Genomic DNA, 18,605 nt, shown 5'->3' with positions numbered 1-18,605 from the left:
TTTAATTATTTATAAATTAATTTTATTTTATTTAATAAAATAATAATTATTAATTTAATTTATGTATTATTATTTAAATAATAAATAAAATATTTTTAAAAAATCTATTAAAGGAGGTACGATATTAAAGTTTTTTTAAATAAAAATAATAAACTAAAATATAAAATATGTGAACCGAGGTAAACACCATTTTACTGATGTCAATTTGAAAGTGGAACGGATCGTTTTATAACAAGGCCAAATTAGTATCATTAAAGATGGAACATCCATTTTATAACAATTACAAATTAGATATAGAATGTAAGAAGCAGTTGGTTGGTGGTGGTGGAGGCAGAACTCTCCGAGTCGTTTTGCTGCTGGTGCCTTAGGGTCTCCTCCCTTGCTTTTCATTTGAAAAATGCTCGAGATATTCATTTTGGAAAAGAGAGAAAAGCTAATCCCTTGAGGGCTAGGGCTTGCGCGAGCGAAAAGAAAGAAGAATCTCCAGTTGAAGCTTGAGCAGAGTTCTAGAGAGAAGAAAGGAGCTCCTTGGTGCCACTTACTTGGAGTGAGGTTGACAGACCGGTGCACGTGTGGAGGAGCTTGAATCGATAACAAGGAAGTAAAGATGATCGGAGGGATGTAGATCAAAAGAAAGGGAGAAGCGTCCGACTATGAAGCGTAGCAAGCAAGGTTCCCATCTCCCATTTTTCTTCTCTTTCGTTTTCAATCCTATATAAAGGGGGTTTTGCCATGTACAGATACACTTTTACTTTCACAGAGAGACTCTTTTACAGTTTTGCATAGAGATAGAGTAGAATAAAGAGTAGCCTAGGTTTATCGCTTTCTTAGTTTAGAATTCTCTGATTCTGGATCTTGTTGAAGAGGATCAAGGATCAGTGACAATCCGCGGTTCTCTTTTGGCAGTTTCTGGTACAGATTTTTGTGTCTTTCATTTTACTTTCAATAAAATTTCAATTTCAATGCTTTTATTTTGGTTCTGGTTTATGATTTCAGTTCTGCTTCCTTGCATTTGATTGTCAATTTTTGATTAATGAATAGGCAAATGAACATTGGTTGGACAAATGAGTGGAAAAGAATCAAATTAGGTTCTGAAATATGACCTAGAATACCCGTAGTGGGATTCACATTAACAGGATGTCTTCCTCAGAATTCGTAACACTCTTATATTCAATTCAATGTGCATTTCACCTATGACTTCAATTCTGCTTTTGATTTCTGCAATTTATTTGCTTTGAAAAATCTGATTTGGATTCTAAAACTCTGCATTCTGTGATTCCTTTCTGGAATTAATTGACTCCACAGTGAGCATAAATTTTCGAGACGTGAGTTAGAGATGAGTCCAATGCATAAAGATTCATTCAAATATATGTTTCTATTCTTTTCTTTCTATTATTTCTAGTTGTGTTTTGTAAAAGCTATGATTTGGACTCTGTAACTCCACATAGTTGAAATTCTTTTGGGAATTACATGACTCCACAGTGAGCATGCCTTACCAAGATGTCTTCTTGAGTTGGAGATGAGTCCAATGAAAGAAAAATATTGTAAATCATATTTTTGCTTTTGTCAGTTCATTTTAATTAGGATTTTGTATGTTTAGAGTAGATTGTAGGTTTTAATTGCATTTAGATCTGGTATTGGTTAGAAACTTGAATCAGGAGTTGAATTTGCTGTGATTTGGTATAATAGGTAGACATTTACACAATCTAAGTTATGATTTGGAACTTAAATACCACACAGTGGGTATGACTATACAGGATGTCTTTCTGAGTGGTAAATGACTACTTTTCTACACTAATCTTGGCACTTTTGATTCTTATTCATGAGTCCAATCAACAAATATGTTTCTACTTATTAGTTTAGGTGTTTGTTCATTTGATTTCAGTTTTAGTTGAGAGTACTGGCATGATTGTTCTTGATTACTTCTGTTTATAGTAGGATTTGATGATTCATTTTAGGTTTTATGTTTTACATTCTACTTCAGATTTGATGCTTAGTTTAGGAGTATCTCTTGATTGTTAATGCATTCTTTTAGACTTAGGTTTCGATTCTGTTCTGCATTTCTGTTTCAAAGATTTTCTTTCCCTATTTTTTTGGCATTTAATTTCTGTTTAGATTGTATCATATATGTTCTATTTCAGTTGTAGGAAGTTATAGTAATTAGGTTTTAATTCTGGTTTGAGTAGTTTAGACTGTTATTTTCTTTTCTTTTATTGCATTTCAATTTCTCTATTCTTTTAAACAGATTTTAATTTAGACTAGTTTCAATTCTTTTATTTTAGTTTCATTCATTTTAAATGTCCCCACCTTGCATTAGTAGATAGTAGTTAGTAAATAAATACAAGATCTAACTCTACACTTTAATCTTAACTTTGTTGAGTCCTAGGATTGATATTTTGGTCATCCCTATGCTACATTAGTGGGGACCAGACTTTGTTCTGGCTTAGGCGACTAAAAGGCAGTTTAACAATATGCCAATACTCTTTAATTTCATAGAACTAAGTTTCAATCTAAAGCACACAAAACTGTTTCCTTGGGCTATAGAAAAGGCATACAATGGTATGCTTTAACCCTAAACTCTAAATCCTATTGTCACTTCAATCCATACAACAATGATTCCTTCAGCCCATTAGACACTTTACTAGACTTCGCCACTGACTTTCATATCTTATTTTCATTGTCACTTTACACTGGTTTCTAACTATTCTAGTAATCTTTCTGAAGGTAATTGTGCTTATCCCTTATCTGTTGTTCTTAGTTATAAACATTGCAATACTTCCTATAAAAAAGATTGTCTTTCTGTCACTGTTGTTTCTAAACCTAAAGCTTTTCACCAAGCATCAAAACTAGATTGCTGGAACAAGGTTATGAATGTTGAGTTACAAGCTTTGCAGCAAAATAACACTTGGTCTCTTGTTGAGCTTCCCAAAGGTAAAAGCCCTATTGGTTATAAGTGGGTCTACAAGGTAAAATATCATGTTGATGACACTATTGAACGTTATAATGCATGCCCAGTTGCCAAGGGTTATACTTAGTTAGAAGATGTTGATTTCTTTTTTATATCTTCTCCCCGATTGCAAAATTACCATTTTCTTTTAGCCATTGTAGCTGTTAAAAGATAGAAATTAGAGCCACTTGACATCAATAAGGCTTTCCTTGATGGGGAATTACATAAAGAGGTCTATATGCTCCCTCTACTTGGTTTACTTCCTCCTGGTTCTTCTTAAGTCTACCGCTTGCACAAATCCCTTTATGGCCTTAAGCAAGCCAACAAGCAATGGCATAATGTTTTATCTACCTCTTTTCTGTCTCTTAATTACAACCAATCTTTAGTTGATCCAACTTTGTTTATAAAATCTTGTGCTAACTCTTTTACTGCCTTGTTAGTTTATGTTGATGATCTTGTTCTTATTGACAATGATTTAGTTGATATTCAACCTCTCAAGCAAGTCTTAGACACCAAGTTTAAAATCAAAGATATTGGTCCATTGCGTTATTTTCTAGGACTTGAAATTATAAGATTAAAGTCTAGCATACATGAGTCAATGCAAATATGCTCTTGAACTCCTTGATGACAACGAGTTACTTGGTTCCAAACCTGTTTCTTCTCCTTTTGATCCCTTTGTCATACTGCAAGCTACTAACGACTAACCTCTATTTGATCTTGCTAGATATAGACGATTGGTTGGTAAACTCTTATATATTATCATCACGTGACTTAATATTGTTTTTTCTGTTCAACAATTAAGTCAGTATAAGTCTAATCCGCTTGACACTTATTATAAAGCTACACTTCAGGTTCTCCATCATTTGAAAGGTTCTCTTGCTTCAGGTTTATTTTTCTCTGCTTGTTCTAAATTTTGCCTTTCTACCTCTGCTGATTCAGATTGGGTTTGTTGTTTAGATTTTTGTTAGTCACTTACTGGGTTTTGTGTTTTCTTTGGATCTTTCTTAATTTAATGAAAATTCAAGAAGCAATCTACCATTTCTCATTCCTCCTCTAAAGTTGAGCACCAAGCCTTGGCTAGCTTAACTTGTGAAGTCCAGTGGCTGCATTATCTCTTTTGTAACCTACACGTTCATTTGGATCTTATCGATGTATATTATGATAATCATTCTGCTATTTACCTTGCTTATAAGGATGTTTCATGATGCACCAAACATACTGAGATCGATTGCCATCTCATTTGTGAGAAACTTCAACAAGGAATAATTTATTTGCTTCCTTGTCTCTTTTTCGAACCAACTTGATGATATCTTCACCGAACTCCTTTATCACACATCGTTTTGACATTTTTGTTTTCAAGTCGGACCTTTGTGATATTTATCATTCAACTTGAGAGGGAGTACTAGTAAAAATATATTTTATTAGTTTTTTATACTTGAATAAGTTAGAAATAGATTTTATCTTTTTTTTTTAGTTTTATATTTCTATAAAGTTCTATGTAGCTCTTTTTATACTATTTTAACTTTCAAGTTCAATAACACTGAAATTCACGATAGTGAAAACTAAGACTTTATGAGATTTTTTTTTAAACTTTATTGTGTTTTAGTGACACTAACCTATAATTTATGTGTATTGCGTATTATGCAGTTGGAACTTAAATCACCACAAATTTAGTTCATCCAACTTGTTTGTCTCTCTTGTCATTTTATTTTTGTTCCTACGGGATAACTGGTGTTTGATTTAGTATCTATGGTATAGTTGTTTTAAGCTTCATAAAACGACAAGTAGAAGAAAAAAAGGCATAAACACAAGTAACTTTTTTGAAAAATGACCATTAGATATTATTAATGTCAATGCCAACGCATGACTTATGACACTTTAATGTTGAGATATAAGGTTACCACACTCGAGTTTGCGTCACTTGATTTCCATTCCTAAATTTCACTTCTAAAGTCTTTAAAAAGATATATTAAGTGAAAATATGATCTATATATTATTGTTGAAAATTGGAATTATTATCACAAAAATAAGTGGTACTTTTATATCATATACTACATAGCCAAATTTTGCAATTAAATTTCATGTTAAGATACTTGATAATATATCAAGTTAATTGTCATGGTAGAAGATATTATAAGAGATTCTTTAGCATCTCTAGAATATATAATTTTATGTTATCTTGACATCATTCATGTAAAAAAAATATTCAAGTAACTTATTAATTTGATATTTCAATAATATAATTAAGTAAAAATAAGTTTATAATACTAAATAAATAAGTTTACATAAATATTAACACGAGAATGTCCATGGACTGGCTTCAAATTGTATCCAATCCCAGACAACCTTTAATTATTCTCTAATTTCATTTTTCAATTACAAAATTAGAAAAACATTATATAATTATTAAATTTCCTATAATTAAAAAAAATTTGAAAAACACCACCCAAGCTTAGAAGAGCAATTACAGTTAACAAAAAATAATTTTACATAGCTAAAGAATCGCACCAGAGAAGAGCAAGAACACCACGCGAGCAGAGAGAACCGCGAACAGAGAGAATCGTGAGCAGAGAGCATCGCGACCAGAGAGCACGACGCACCACCACGCAGCGAAACGACGGTGAGTTTGGCATTATCGGAGAGGAGAATGACTCGGCGCAGCCAATAGAGACCAAAACAGCGAACCCTAATCTGCGAGGTGGAGGAGAAGAACGAACCTAATCGCAGTGAGTTTTTTTTTTTTTCGCACAATAAACGACGATCAATGCCGTCATTTTGAATTAAAAAGAAAACTCCTCCGGACTCGCCAACTCGATTGCATGCTCGCGAGTTTTGGCCGAGCTCACCGAGTTCACACAAAGCCTACCGACCCTGCTTCAAAAACGATGTTTCTTCCGAGTCAACTCGGGCAATGGGTGTGGGAACGTAAGCTCGAGCTTACGAGTTAACATGCGAGTTTGATAATTATATTATAATCATAAAGAAACATTATTGAAAATGACACTATGTCTATGCAGTTCAATGAACATTTTTACTACATCAACTTTGTTCATTTTAGTAAACTTTGTCAAAGTTGCACAGTATAATCGTCTAGTCTGCTAGTCTACGGGAAATTTCCATTATTCTGTCTTTCATTTCTTTCTTCATACTTATGACACCAAACTACTTTTTGTGCTGATTTCATTTCCTTCAGACCTTACCATAATTTAAATATTCAATTTGTCAAATTTCTAGCATAATATTGATGGTTAAAGATTGATTGGCTTTATATTTTGTACACTAATGTGTTCTATTTTTTGTACTTTTATTAGTTAACTTTTTGTATTCTTTTCTTTGATTGTGGGAGTCAACTTGTTAAACCAATCATATGTGGTGACTTAACCATGTTGAATATATTTGGGCTTGCTACAATGGTGAGCCAACCCTATGTGGACTGAATTTTGACAACCTATGGTGATCCAACCTACCTGTTAACTCCATTCAGCTTTACGTTCCAGGGGAAGCAGAACAAGGGCAGAGAATGATGAATAACTGCTTGATTGTTCACATCCCGGACAAGCTGCCGTATGACCTTCACCACCAACCCACTGGTCACTTTATCAAAACCCATCAGTTGGATTTTTTTTTTTTTTTGGGATTCACTGAATTGAAACAGTCATTTTGTTTGTTTCTGTACAGAGAGTGTTTTTGCTTCTGCCATCAACCCTAAGCATGCCAACCAAATTGTGAGGTTAGCTCCCCACCGAAATCTTGATGTCTTTACTTCAGTTTAGTGTGCTGATAAATGGAAGTTACTTGAATTTCTTGTTAGGCGTTTGAATCAGATAGCACCGCTAGATGATCTCCGTCACGTGAAACGAATTCAAAAGAAAGTTCTTGAAGGAGGTGAATGGATATCATTGTAGAAACTCTGATTCCCCCTTTCCAACCCACAACATTATGTGCTAGGAAAAGTTGTCTTTTCCTTTTTTTCTTTTTTAAGAAAATGTAAACTTAGAATGTTGCTTTTGCTTCAGCTTAAAAAAATAATTTTTTGATTTATAGTTTTCTTCTGAAGTTATGAATTCTGCTTTATAGAAAAAATATTAAAGTATTTTTTTTGGGTTGTTTTTAAAACACTTATATTTTATAAATTTTATAGTTATTAAAAATAATTCTTAAAAAGAAAAACTCATACAAACTGCTTTAGAAACAAGAAGATACATACATGTGCCCTTAGGAGGTAGAACTTAGTTGCTCAGTTGGATAGTTTGACATGGGGAATGTTTGACAGGAGAAATACAGCTATTGGTGATCTTGTGCTTGGCCTCTGAAGGCAACGATCAGCTGGATAGTATGCCACCCCATCTTCAGGAGTTGATTAGTTCCTATCAGTTGAGTCCTTTTATCACAAAAGTGGGTCTTTGTTTGTTTTGGTATTTCTTTGTTCTCTAGTTAATGCATTCATATATTATGGTTTGGCCTCAGGAAAATATAAGATGAAATACATAGGATGAACTTATCATATCTATTTATATCTTTATATTGATAGATAATATAAACAATCATGAAAAGTTTTGTCTTGTTTTGGTTTGATTCTTGTAATTGTACAGTAGCTTTTATGTGAAATAATTCCATATGTTCACTCACGGTTCTGCATTTATTATTGAATTATAATCTTACGACACCAACATTTTTTTGTCTTCTAAAGCTCACTAAGTACCTGTTTGTTTTATCCGCAGTGTTTATAAGAATTGGGTTGCAGTGATTAGAATAGATTTTTGTTAGCTTCCAAATTCTATTTAGTTTTTTGTTAGCTTCCAAATTTATTTCCGGGGGGAGCAGAATTGGATTTGGGTGAACTGAAAATTTTTAACTTTTCCATCAGTCAGTATCAAATTTTGGTGCTGGATGTGGTGTTACCCAGAAATTATTATCTGCACCCTAAAATTAATTTTACGTTTCCAACCAAACAACCAATTCGAACTCACTAATGGAATATTATAATTCATAGCCAATAACAAATCAATTTTTTCAAAATGACTTTTACCATAGGGCAAAACAAAAACATAGGGTAAATGATTACGTTTAAAAGAAATAACAGAACCTTAGTGCTGGAAATCATTGGTCTATTTACGAGTGGAGTTTAGTTTTCTATGTTGATTAAGTGACGTATACAGATATCTAGGACTGTATCAGTTAAATGGCCATCATTTGAGGGTCCACTATTAATGAAGACTAAGATTATTGAAATTATGGTTTATTCTGGTTAGAATTCTAGAAATCTTGGTCTTATTGTGTTTGCATAAGTTCTTGTGTGCATTAAATTTGGATGTGATTAACATAGGTCTGCAAATATGTTGCAACATCAAAAGAAGAGTGGCAAGAACAATGCAAATTTTGGCCAACATCATATCACCCAAGGACATAGTAAGTTTTGTTTCACTGTCCCTTTATTTATTTGCTTATTTATACTGTTTGCAATGGCATTGCTTTCTTGTACAAATTCACAAACTTTTAGGTTTAGTTTGAGAGTATGCAAGTCAAGTAGTATATATGTGGAATCTTTTATCCGGAGAACTTGGTGATCCTTGTTAAATGAAAATTCCATGGAAAACATTCTTCAACTTGATGAACTGATTTGCAAGAGGCTCAGATATTCGTATGTTTGGTTCTATGTTGTTAGGCAGTAAATGCGCACAAGCGATTTTTAAAAGGAATTTAACCTTGACACGTTACCAATTAATATTTATATCTCTGAACTCCACACGTTACCAATTATGTACAATTGGTTCAGTATACATTAGTTATAATTAACGGCTCTTCCTAGGTGAAAACTATAAAGTGACACAAGCATCCGTGTGTTTATAACATCCACTCTGTAATTTTTACTTTTAGTTTTCGTACATAACCTAGACATTTTTGCATTTTATTCATATTTCTTGTAGTTATAGTATCTGATGTATATATTATGGGTAAAAACTGGGGTGTTTATGTATTGACTGTGAAAGGCCAAAACAGGGTTTTTGAAATTTTGGACTGCTTAGATTTTGGAGGAAGTATGCTGGATTTTTAGAACCCTTTGGTGCATTGAGATATTCTAGTGTTATATTTGTTGGATACGGGAAAAATTATGATAATCATCAAACTCCTACCAAACACATCAGCACATGCTGTTTGTTTTGGGGAGGGGGGAGTGAAATCTTGTTGATAAAATGGGTTGCATATCTCGAGTCTCAACATTCTATTGGGTTCCTATTTAGTCAATAATCTCACTGGATGAGAAAAAAAACCTTCTCTTTTATGGTAGTAGTTGTCTTTGCATGTTGGCTTTGACATCTGTAATCAACTACAGCAACATTGATGGCATTACTGGATTTAGCGAGGAGGACTCACAATCAGTTTTGAAGTTTATGCAATCGGCTGTTGAGTTAGCAAAATCTAACGGCTTGGTAAGTGTGCAAAATTTTTCTTTTTCAAACAATTTGTCAACAACTGTTAGATGTTAAGATGTGTGTCTTTGTTATTTGGGCTTAGTCTATTCTGTATTAAGGGCATTGGCCCATATCTTACAATATAAATAAACTACCCTATGTGTAGTCTAAACACACAAGGGATATTTTCTCCCAATCTTCTTTATTTCTCATATGATATCTAGAGCACAGGAATAGTTCCAGTCAACTCCACGGTCTCCGGCACCCATCACTGCTGCTGTTGTCGCAGTCGTCGCCGCTGCCGTCGCCACCGTCGCCGCCGTTGCCGGAGTTCCAGAATCGACCGGCGACCACACCATCGGAAGCGTCTCGGCCGGGCGACCACCGTCGTACGAAGATCGCGGCGATCGGACCTCTCACGCGCCGCCGCGCGTGCCGGCGCGTCGCCGGAGCTTTCCACCGCCGATCAGCACCGCCGTGATCGCCTCCTCGCCCTCTTTCTGGATCTGTGGTCGTTGCGTCAATCAGAGCACTTTGAATTTTTAGGGTTTCTCCCTCTCCATGGCTGCCCAACTTGATGATCAGAGTCAGTCTCGCCAATCAGGTAAAGGACGTCCAAAATGTGACCACTGTGGCAAGCTAGGCCACAAAATTGATAGATGTTATGCGCTTCATGGACATCCTCCTCGACCTATAGCAATGGCTAATTCTGATCCACCTCTCCCGTCACTGTCTGCAGACCATCCTACATCAAATCCCATAAATAACCCTTTACTCTTTCAGGAATTTCTCAGATGGTATGAGGACCGTCAGCACTCTAGTTCCACTACATCTGCTTCTATTACACGCACAGGTACTCCTTTTGTTGGTCTGACTCACTCTCTCGGATCTTGGGTCCTTGACTCAGGCGCCATCGATCATATCACTGGTAACAAGTCCTTGTTTTCTTCCTTGTCATGTCCGGTTAATTTACCCTCGGTAACGATGGCTGATGGGTCTAGAGTCTCATCTCATGGTATTGGTACTGTTCATATTTTTCCATCCATATCCATTGATAATGTACTTTATGTCCCTGGGTCTCCGTTTAACTTATTGTCCGTAAGTCGTCTAACTCGTTCCCTTAATTGTGTTATTTCTTTTACCAAATATTTTGTTTGGTTGCAGGACCGGAGTTCGAAACACATGATTGGCACAGGATGTGAGTCTCATGGCCTATATCATCTCAGCCCTTCTCCACATGCTGGCGTAATCATGGAGTCACCATCCCTTCTTCATGCTCAGTTAGGTCATCCCAGTCTTGCCAAACTGCAGCAACTTGTTCCGAGTCTGTCCAAATTATCAAGTTTGTCGTGTGAGTCTTGTCAGTTAGGTAAACATACTCGTAGTTCCTTTCCTCGTAGTGTTTCACAACGAGCGTCATCCCCCTTTTCATTGGTTCATTCTGATATTTGGGGACCTAGTCGTGTTAAGTCAACTTTAGGATTTCAGTATTTTGTTACCTTTATTGATGACTATTCCAGATGTACTTGGTTGTTTCTCATGAAGAATCGTTCTGAGTTGTTTTCTATTTTTCAAACCTTTTTCAATGAAATAAAAACTCAGTTTGGGGTTTCTATTCGCACTTTACGCAGTGATAATGGCCGTGAATACCTATCTCAACAGTTTAAACATTTTATGGCTTCTCATGGCATTCTTCACCAAACCTCATGTGCTTATACCCCTCAACAAAATAGGGTGGCTGAGCGCAAGAATAGACACCTTATTGAAACAACTCGTACTCTTCTCATTCATGGTCAAGTACCCTCATGTTTTTGGGGTGATGCTGTTCTCACGGCATGTTATCTTATCAACCGCATGCCATCTTCCGTCCTAGAGAACAAAATCCCTCATTCTATCTTATTTCCTCAAGACCCTCTGCATCCATTACCTCTTCGAGTTTTTGGGTCTACATGTTTTGTTCATGATTTTAGTCCTGGTCTTGATAAGTTGTCTCCTAGGTCTCACAAATGTGTCTTCTTAGGATTTCCACGGTCACAAAAGGGCTATAAGTGTTTTTCCCCTTCCCTCAATCGTCATTTTATCTCTGCTGATGTCACTTTTGATGAGTCTTCTTTTTACTTTTCACATCTATCTTCTAGTTCTGTACCTCTCCCTGTTACTGTTGATATTCCTCTTATCTGTGATCCTCCTGGTGATGCTCCACCCATTTTGTCTTCTCCTTCTTTAGACTCTCATTCACCACAGGATCATCCTTCACCTCCACCCCTTCAGGTTTATAGTCGCCGTAATTGTCTCCCTCATGACTCACTTTCGGTGCCGCCTCATGTGTCTCCTCCGGCTCCAGCAACTGAGTCTGACTTGCCTATTGCCCTCCGTAAAGGTATACGCTCTACCCGTAACCCTTCCCCCCATTATACTGTTCTTAATTACCACAGATTATCTCCATCTTTTTATACTTGTCTCTCATCCATTTCTTCTGTGTCAATTCCCAAATCTGTGGGTGATGCCTTAACTCATCCTGGTTGGCGTCAAGCTATGATGGATGAATTAAGTGCTTTACAGGAAAGTGGAACTTGGGAGCTTGTCCAATTACCATCTGGAAAGTCTGTTGTTGGTTGCAGGTGGGTGTATGCTATCAAGGTTGGTCCTGATGGCACCATTGATCGTCTGAAAGCTCGACTGGTTGCCAAAGGCTACACAGATTTTTGGTTTGGATTATGGTGATACTTTTTCTCCAGTGGCAAAAATGACCTCTGTTCGCCTTTTCATTGCCATGGCCGCTCTTCGACAATGGCCTCTTTACCAACTTGATGTCAAAAATGCTTTTCTCAATGGTGATTTGCAGGAAGAAATTTATATGGAGCAATCGCCTGGCTTTGTTGCTCAGGGGGAGTCATCTGGATTGGTATGTCGTCTTCGCAAATCCTTATATGGCCCAAAACAGTCTCCTCGGGCCTGGTTTGGTAAATTCAGTTGTGTTGTTCAACAATTTGGTATGTCTCGCAGTGAAGCGGATCATTCAGTGTTCTATCGCCACTCGAGTGCTGGATGTATCTATTTAATAGTGTATGTCGATGATATTGTTCTCACAGGAAGCGACTATCTTGGCATCTCTCAGATGAAACAACACCTTTGTCATCATTTTCAAACCAAAGATCTTGGCAAACTCCGGTACTTTTTGGGTATTGAAGTAGCACAATCCAATGATGGTATTGTCATATCTCAGAGGAAGTATGCGTTAGACATCTTAGAGGAAACATGGTTAATGAATTGTAAATCTGTTGAGACACCTATGGACCCTAACATCAAACTCCTACCAAATCAGGGGGAGCCTTTCTCAGATCCTGAACGGTACAGAAGACTAGTTGGTAAATTAAACTATCTTACTGTTACGCGTCCTGACATTTCCTTCGCAGTTAGTGTGGTGAGTCAATTTCTAAACTCCCCATGTGAAGACCATTGGGATGCAGTTGTTCGTATACTGAAGTATATTAAAAGATCACCTGTAAAAGGTTTGCTATATGGCCCTAACAACGATACAAAGATCGTTTGCTATTCAGATGCTGATTGGGCTGGTTCCCCTTTTGATAGGAGGTCTACTTCTGGATATTGTGTCTCTATTGGTAGCAACTTGATATCTTGGAAAAGTAAGAAGCAAAGTGTTGTGGCAAGGTCGAGTGCAGAAGCAGAATATAGAGCTATGGCATCAGCTACTTGCGAGCTTGTGTGGCTTAAACAATTGCTTAGTGAATTGAAATTTGGAGATGTCACTCACATGATACTTATATGTGATAATCAAGCTGCTCTCCATATTAGCTCTAACCCTGTCTTCCATGAGAGAACCAAACACATTGAAGTTGATTGTCATTTCATTCGAGAAAAAATCATATTCGGAGATATCAAGACTGAGTTTGTTAACTCAAGCAACCAGTTGGCAGACATATTCACTAAGTCCTTACGAGGACCTAGAATTGATTATCTTTGTAACAAGCTTGGAACATATGATTTATATGCTCCAGCTTGAGGGGGAGTGTTAGATGTTAAGATGTGTGTCTTTGTTATTTGGGCTTAGTCTATTCTGTATTAAGAGCATTGGCCCATATCTTACAATATAAATAAACTACCCTATGTGTAGTCTAAACACACAAGGGATATTTTCTCCCAATCTTCTTTATTTCTCATAACAACAAATGATGCTTTTGTCCTGATTAGTTTTCACTTGATGTGTAATAGCTAGAGTTATTTTGAATTTGGTCTTTGGTCCCTCTATTCTTTGCTGATTTAGTAAAGGCTAGCTTTGGTTAAAGTGTCCTACTACTAGTAAATTTCAAATTCAACTGTTGCATACTAAATTTGATATGTTTTAGTTAGTCAATGCTGCAGTGATAGTGGATCCTTCAACTGAGGAAATCATTTCAAGTGCATGTGATCAGATTTATTCTTGGAACTCTTGCATAGATGACAGCTGTAATGGAAAGCCGGAATCATTTTGTTCCCATCTCAATATTTCTTGTAGATGTGATCCCCATGAACCATTGCATTCAAACAGTTCCTCCAATAGGCTGCTCAAACAGCCATGTACAGGTGCTGCTTGTTTATATACTCGGCAATGGGCTGAGCAACCACGTCATTCACACAGTTCATATTATTGGCACCCTTTGCGACATGCTGCCATTGTAGCTATAGAATCATCTGCTGCCAGGGACAGAAACCTTTTTCCCAGCGAGCGGAGCAATGAAGCAAGTTATCAGGAATTGGATAGTGAGAATGCTTCTTGGACTAGCTCTCCTGCAAAGAGACAGAAAACTGTGTATGGAAATGTAAGTTTGCCTACACCTGATGTTAGGTCTATTTAAGGAATCTGGATGGTGTATAATTTAATAATCAATTGCAGCTACCCATCTCTTTTGTTATCCACGTCATTCCAATAAAGATGTTAAAAACTCCTGGTGTGATTTTCTTAATTTCAGTTTATTTAATTTTCTGTTAGTAAGCTTTATGGAGTTTTCTTGTGACCTTAATAGATCATGGTGTTCCTGGTTTTTATCAAGTCTGAAATACTGTTTGGATAGGTGTATATGTTTAATTTGGCATTTTTAAGCAGAAATCGATCCGTATTAGGTTCTTTATAGTTAGGTCTTTTTGAGCCCGATTTCTAGGAGTATATATTATGCAGAAGGCAAAGAAGGTAGAACCATGATAATTAATTGTTCATATCTTTGCTTGGTGCGTTTATTATCATGGCAACAACTTTCCAAATAATGCTCCGGGTAAAACCTGTGATAATTAGTTGCTCATACCTAATGAAGCATCTCACACCAAAATTCATTAATTCAACATTGGCAATTTGGAAATATAGAATAGATATGCAATGACATCTCCCTGGATTATAACTGTTGATTATGCCGTTGAGTATATTTTGTGAAAAGCTTTATTTGTGTTCAATTATGGTGTTTCAGGGTGAGGATGATGATAAATTGAATGCTTGCAGTCAGCCCACTGGGCAGCAGTCAGCGCGACCGTACTTATGCACTGGCTATGACATATATCTTGTTTGGGAACCATGCGCAATGTAAGCTTATAGACAAGATAGTTCTATAACTTTGAATCATTTGTATGTATTTGCTGAATTCCTTTGAGGTGTAAATTGGCCTAGCTTTCCCGTTAATGAAGTGGAATATCTGGAAAAGAGGCTGTCAATAGCATTCTGATTCTCCTTTCTTTGTGAATGGCATGAGGGAGTTCCCCTTATTGATTCGTAGAATAGAAGAAATTCTTTAATTCTGATTCGCCCTTATTTTCCAAAGTGGTTGATATACTGACCGTAATTTGCTGTTCTCTGTATGTCAGGTGTGCAATGGCCCTTGTCCATCAGAGAATTAGACGAATATTTTATACTTTTCCAAATCCTAATGCGGGTGCCTTGGGCAGTGTTCACAGATTACAAGGAGAGAAAAGCTTAAACCATCATTATGCTGTTTTCAGCGTTTTGTTACCTGAAGAAGGCCTTGCATGAGTGTCAGGTTTAAGTTGCAGAGACTATTTATTTCTGATTTTTGAATGGCACTTTTTTCTAATTCTTTGGGCAACTTTCTGATATTAGTGACAAGTAAGAAATGCGAACGAAACTTTTTTCCAATTTTCGAACAGTTTATCTAAAAAAACTTAGTTGAAATTTGTTGAAAATGAAAATTGTGGAATGAACGGGTACTTGTAATTTTGTAATTTTCAATACAGTTTAACTAAAAAAATGTTTATTTTTGCAAATATGACCATGTCTATTCTTAGTCTTGCATACGTATCTTAGTTTTAAATTTGTGATATTTTCTATCCATTTTGCTAATTATTCTTGGTTTAATACTAGCAATAAAAAATATAAGTTGGTATTTATTAAGATAAAACACCATTTGTTTAAATAATATGTTTATTATTTATTATTCATTACATACAAGGATTTTTACTTTTTGATTTTATAATTTATTTGAATATATATATTTTATTTAAATAATATACTTTACTTAAAGTTTATAACTTATTTCAAAATACGAATTTTGATATTATAATATTAAATTATTATAAACTATTTTTTGAAATATTACATTTAGGAATTTTATTTCTAAAGTTTACATTTTTAGGGATAATAATTATAATACATTAAAATTATATACAACATAAAAGAATAGTCATTACTATATTCTTTTGCTATACTAATGCGAAATCATTGGCTTGTATATCTTTTAAATAATTGACACACACACACATATATATATATATATATATATATATATATATATATATATATATATATATATATATATATATATATATTAAATACTATTATGAATTATAAATTTTAAGATCAAGATCTCAAAACTAAAAAAGTAAACAAAAAACCTCCAAACCTTTACTTACTCCTCTTTCATCTCTCATTCCTCTCAACCTTTTTTTTTCATCTCTTTTACTTTAACATTTTATCTGTCATCCTTAGAGTAGCTTCAACTGAAAAAAAAAATTAGAAACATTCACTTAACCCTAATTCATTTTCCTTACTTATCTAATTTGTTTCTTTCTCATCTCCATCCTCTCCCTCACCCACACACAGTAACTCGCGACACCCTAATTTCTTGCTCCTACTCATTTATTTGTTTTCTACTTTAATAACAAAATAATTAATGATGTTGATTTTTTATTGGAGGGTTGTGTTATATCTTTTTCCTTCTAATTGTTATTAAATTTCGTTTTTCAATTTTAGAATTAGTAGTTTATTTTTAGGGAGATTTGATATTTTGAATATTAAGTTGTCCGAAAATATTTTCCAGAAGAGAAAAACTATTATGTGAAAAGGGATTCCGATAGGGGTAAGTCATTGTCTAGAAAATGGATTTATGAAGTTAACTCTTAAAAATAATTCTAAAAATATATTTTTCACTAAAAACAATATTTCGGAATATACTTTTCACACCTTCCTGCATGTAACCAACGTTAAAACATAGCAAAAAAAAATGAAGCTTCTGCACATGGTACTAAATGATTTAACAAGAACAGATTATTAAGAGTTATGAATAGAGAAAATTGTTACGGTTGACTCTATCACCTTATATTAGAAAAGAAACCATGGTTCGTTCCCTTTCGAATGTTTCATATTGATAAACATATTTTTATTTTATTTTTGTAAAAAGAATAAAAATATTTTAACAATATAAACATCTTTTAGATCCGAGCAGATTGTAAAATATTGAGTAGTTTTCAAGAAGAACTGCATTGATATATCGACTAAATAAAAATCAACCAGAAATTAGTAAATTAGTCATAATGAATCTCTTAGCTCAGAGTTGGACCAGAAAATTACTTTCCAAAGTAAATCACATCATGTAAGTTTATTTTAAATGGTTCACATTTCAAACTTGTTTGGTTAATATAAACATGATGTTGTCATTATGATTTAGTATTTACCGTAGAAGTGAAATTAAGAAAAACAAAACGCACTGGATTTCAAATTGAAATTTAAAGTTAATCAATTTGTTACCATTACACTCATAGTTTAGCTTTTACTCCTTTTATTTTTATGATTTTATCAAAATTGATATTAAAAAACTAAATGCTTTGCAACTCTTACGTATTGATGCTAAAATCATTTCGTGGGGTTTCTTGCTTTTCTTTAGTTTTGAAATTATTGTAGACTTTACTTTTTTACAAATTTAATAACAATTAGAAGGGAAGAGATATAACACAACTCTCTAATAAAAAATCAACATCAACATCATCAATTATTTTGTTATTAAAGCGGAAAACAAATGAAGAAGAGAGCAAGACTAACAAATTGCAATGTCGTGGGTGAGAGAAAATGAAGATAAGAGATAAACAAATTGGATAAGTAAGGAAGGTGAATTAGGGTTAGGTAGATGTTTTTGATTTTTTCAATTGGGACTATTATAGGGATGACAAAGAGAATGTTGGAGTGAAAGAGACGAAAGAGAAAAGGTTAAGAGGAATGAAGAATGACAAAAAGGTATGGGGTTTCTTGTTTTTTTTTTACTTTTGAGAATTAAAATTATTCAAATACCCTTAACTTTAAAAACTTAGAATCCATAATATATGAGGGTATTTTTGTCTACTAAAATCTGATACACTTTACTAAAATGTACCAACAAAAAAAAGCTTACGTGTGTATATATATATATATATATATATATATATATATATATATATATATATATATATATATATATATATATATATATAAAGTTTTTAACAAAAAAAAATAAAAATGTTAATTAAAATAGTCAGAATATAATTCAATTAATCAATATATTTATCATTTTTTTCTATGTACGAGTATTACAAATATTTTATTTTTAATATATCTTAAACACTAATTTTTATGTTATCTTTTAAAAATATAATGAGTTGTTTTTAATTTTTATTAATAAAAAATCAAAGCTTAACATATATTAACATAATATTAATAAAAAAATATATAGTAGTTTTAAATTGTGTAAAGTAGAAAAATAAAAGATTAATAATTATATTAAATATTGCATATTTAACTGATAATTCTTAAAAATATGAAACATGTTTTATTTTTTGCCTTGAGAGATGAAATCCTTGTTTGCAATATATTAGAAAATAAATAATCTTTTGATAATTCATAATTATAATATTAATATTAACCGATAGAAGATAAATTATAGGTAATTGAGTAATTTACAATAATTTTCATTAAAAATACAGTGTTAAAAAATTAT

General features: G+C 34.0%; 1 protein-coding gene across 6 annotated transcripts; it reads left to right on the top strand.

The window, feature by feature from the left end:
* The first annotated feature begins 272 nt into the window (after nucleotides 1-272).
* LOC108320783 (tRNA-specific adenosine deaminase TAD3) lies at nucleotides 273-15,560 on the top strand. 6 transcript variants are annotated; one of them, XM_017552312.2, is made up of 10 exons: nucleotides 273-672; nucleotides 6,445-6,537; nucleotides 6,626-6,677; nucleotides 6,759-6,832; nucleotides 7,221-7,342; nucleotides 8,274-8,356; nucleotides 9,282-9,378; nucleotides 13,728-14,180; nucleotides 14,820-14,932; nucleotides 15,211-15,560. In XM_017552312.2, the coding sequence occupies exons 1-10, from the start codon at nucleotides 654-656 to the stop codon at nucleotides 15,374-15,376; spliced, it is 1,272 nt and encodes a 423-aa protein (XP_017407801.1). In that variant the 5' UTR covers nucleotides 273-653; the 3' UTR covers nucleotides 15,377-15,560. The 6 variants fall into 6 exon arrangements, with proteins under 6 accessions (XP_017407801.1, XP_017407806.1, XP_017407805.1 ...); XM_017552314.2 differs by lacking the exon at nucleotides 273-672 and adding an exon at nucleotides 5,391-5,673 and having other exon boundaries at nucleotides 6,432-6,537; XM_017552313.2 differs by lacking the exon at nucleotides 273-672 and adding an exon at nucleotides 5,392-5,673.
* Nucleotides 15,561-18,605: the final 3,045 nt, after the last annotated feature.

Source organism: Vigna angularis, chromosome 11 (assembly GCF_016808095.1).
Source record: "Vigna angularis cultivar LongXiaoDou No.4 chromosome 11, ASM1680809v1, whole genome shotgun sequence".
NCBI lineage: Eukaryota > Viridiplantae > Streptophyta > Magnoliopsida > Fabales > Fabaceae > Vigna > Vigna angularis.
This window is presented reverse-complemented; position numbering and strand designations above follow the sequence as displayed.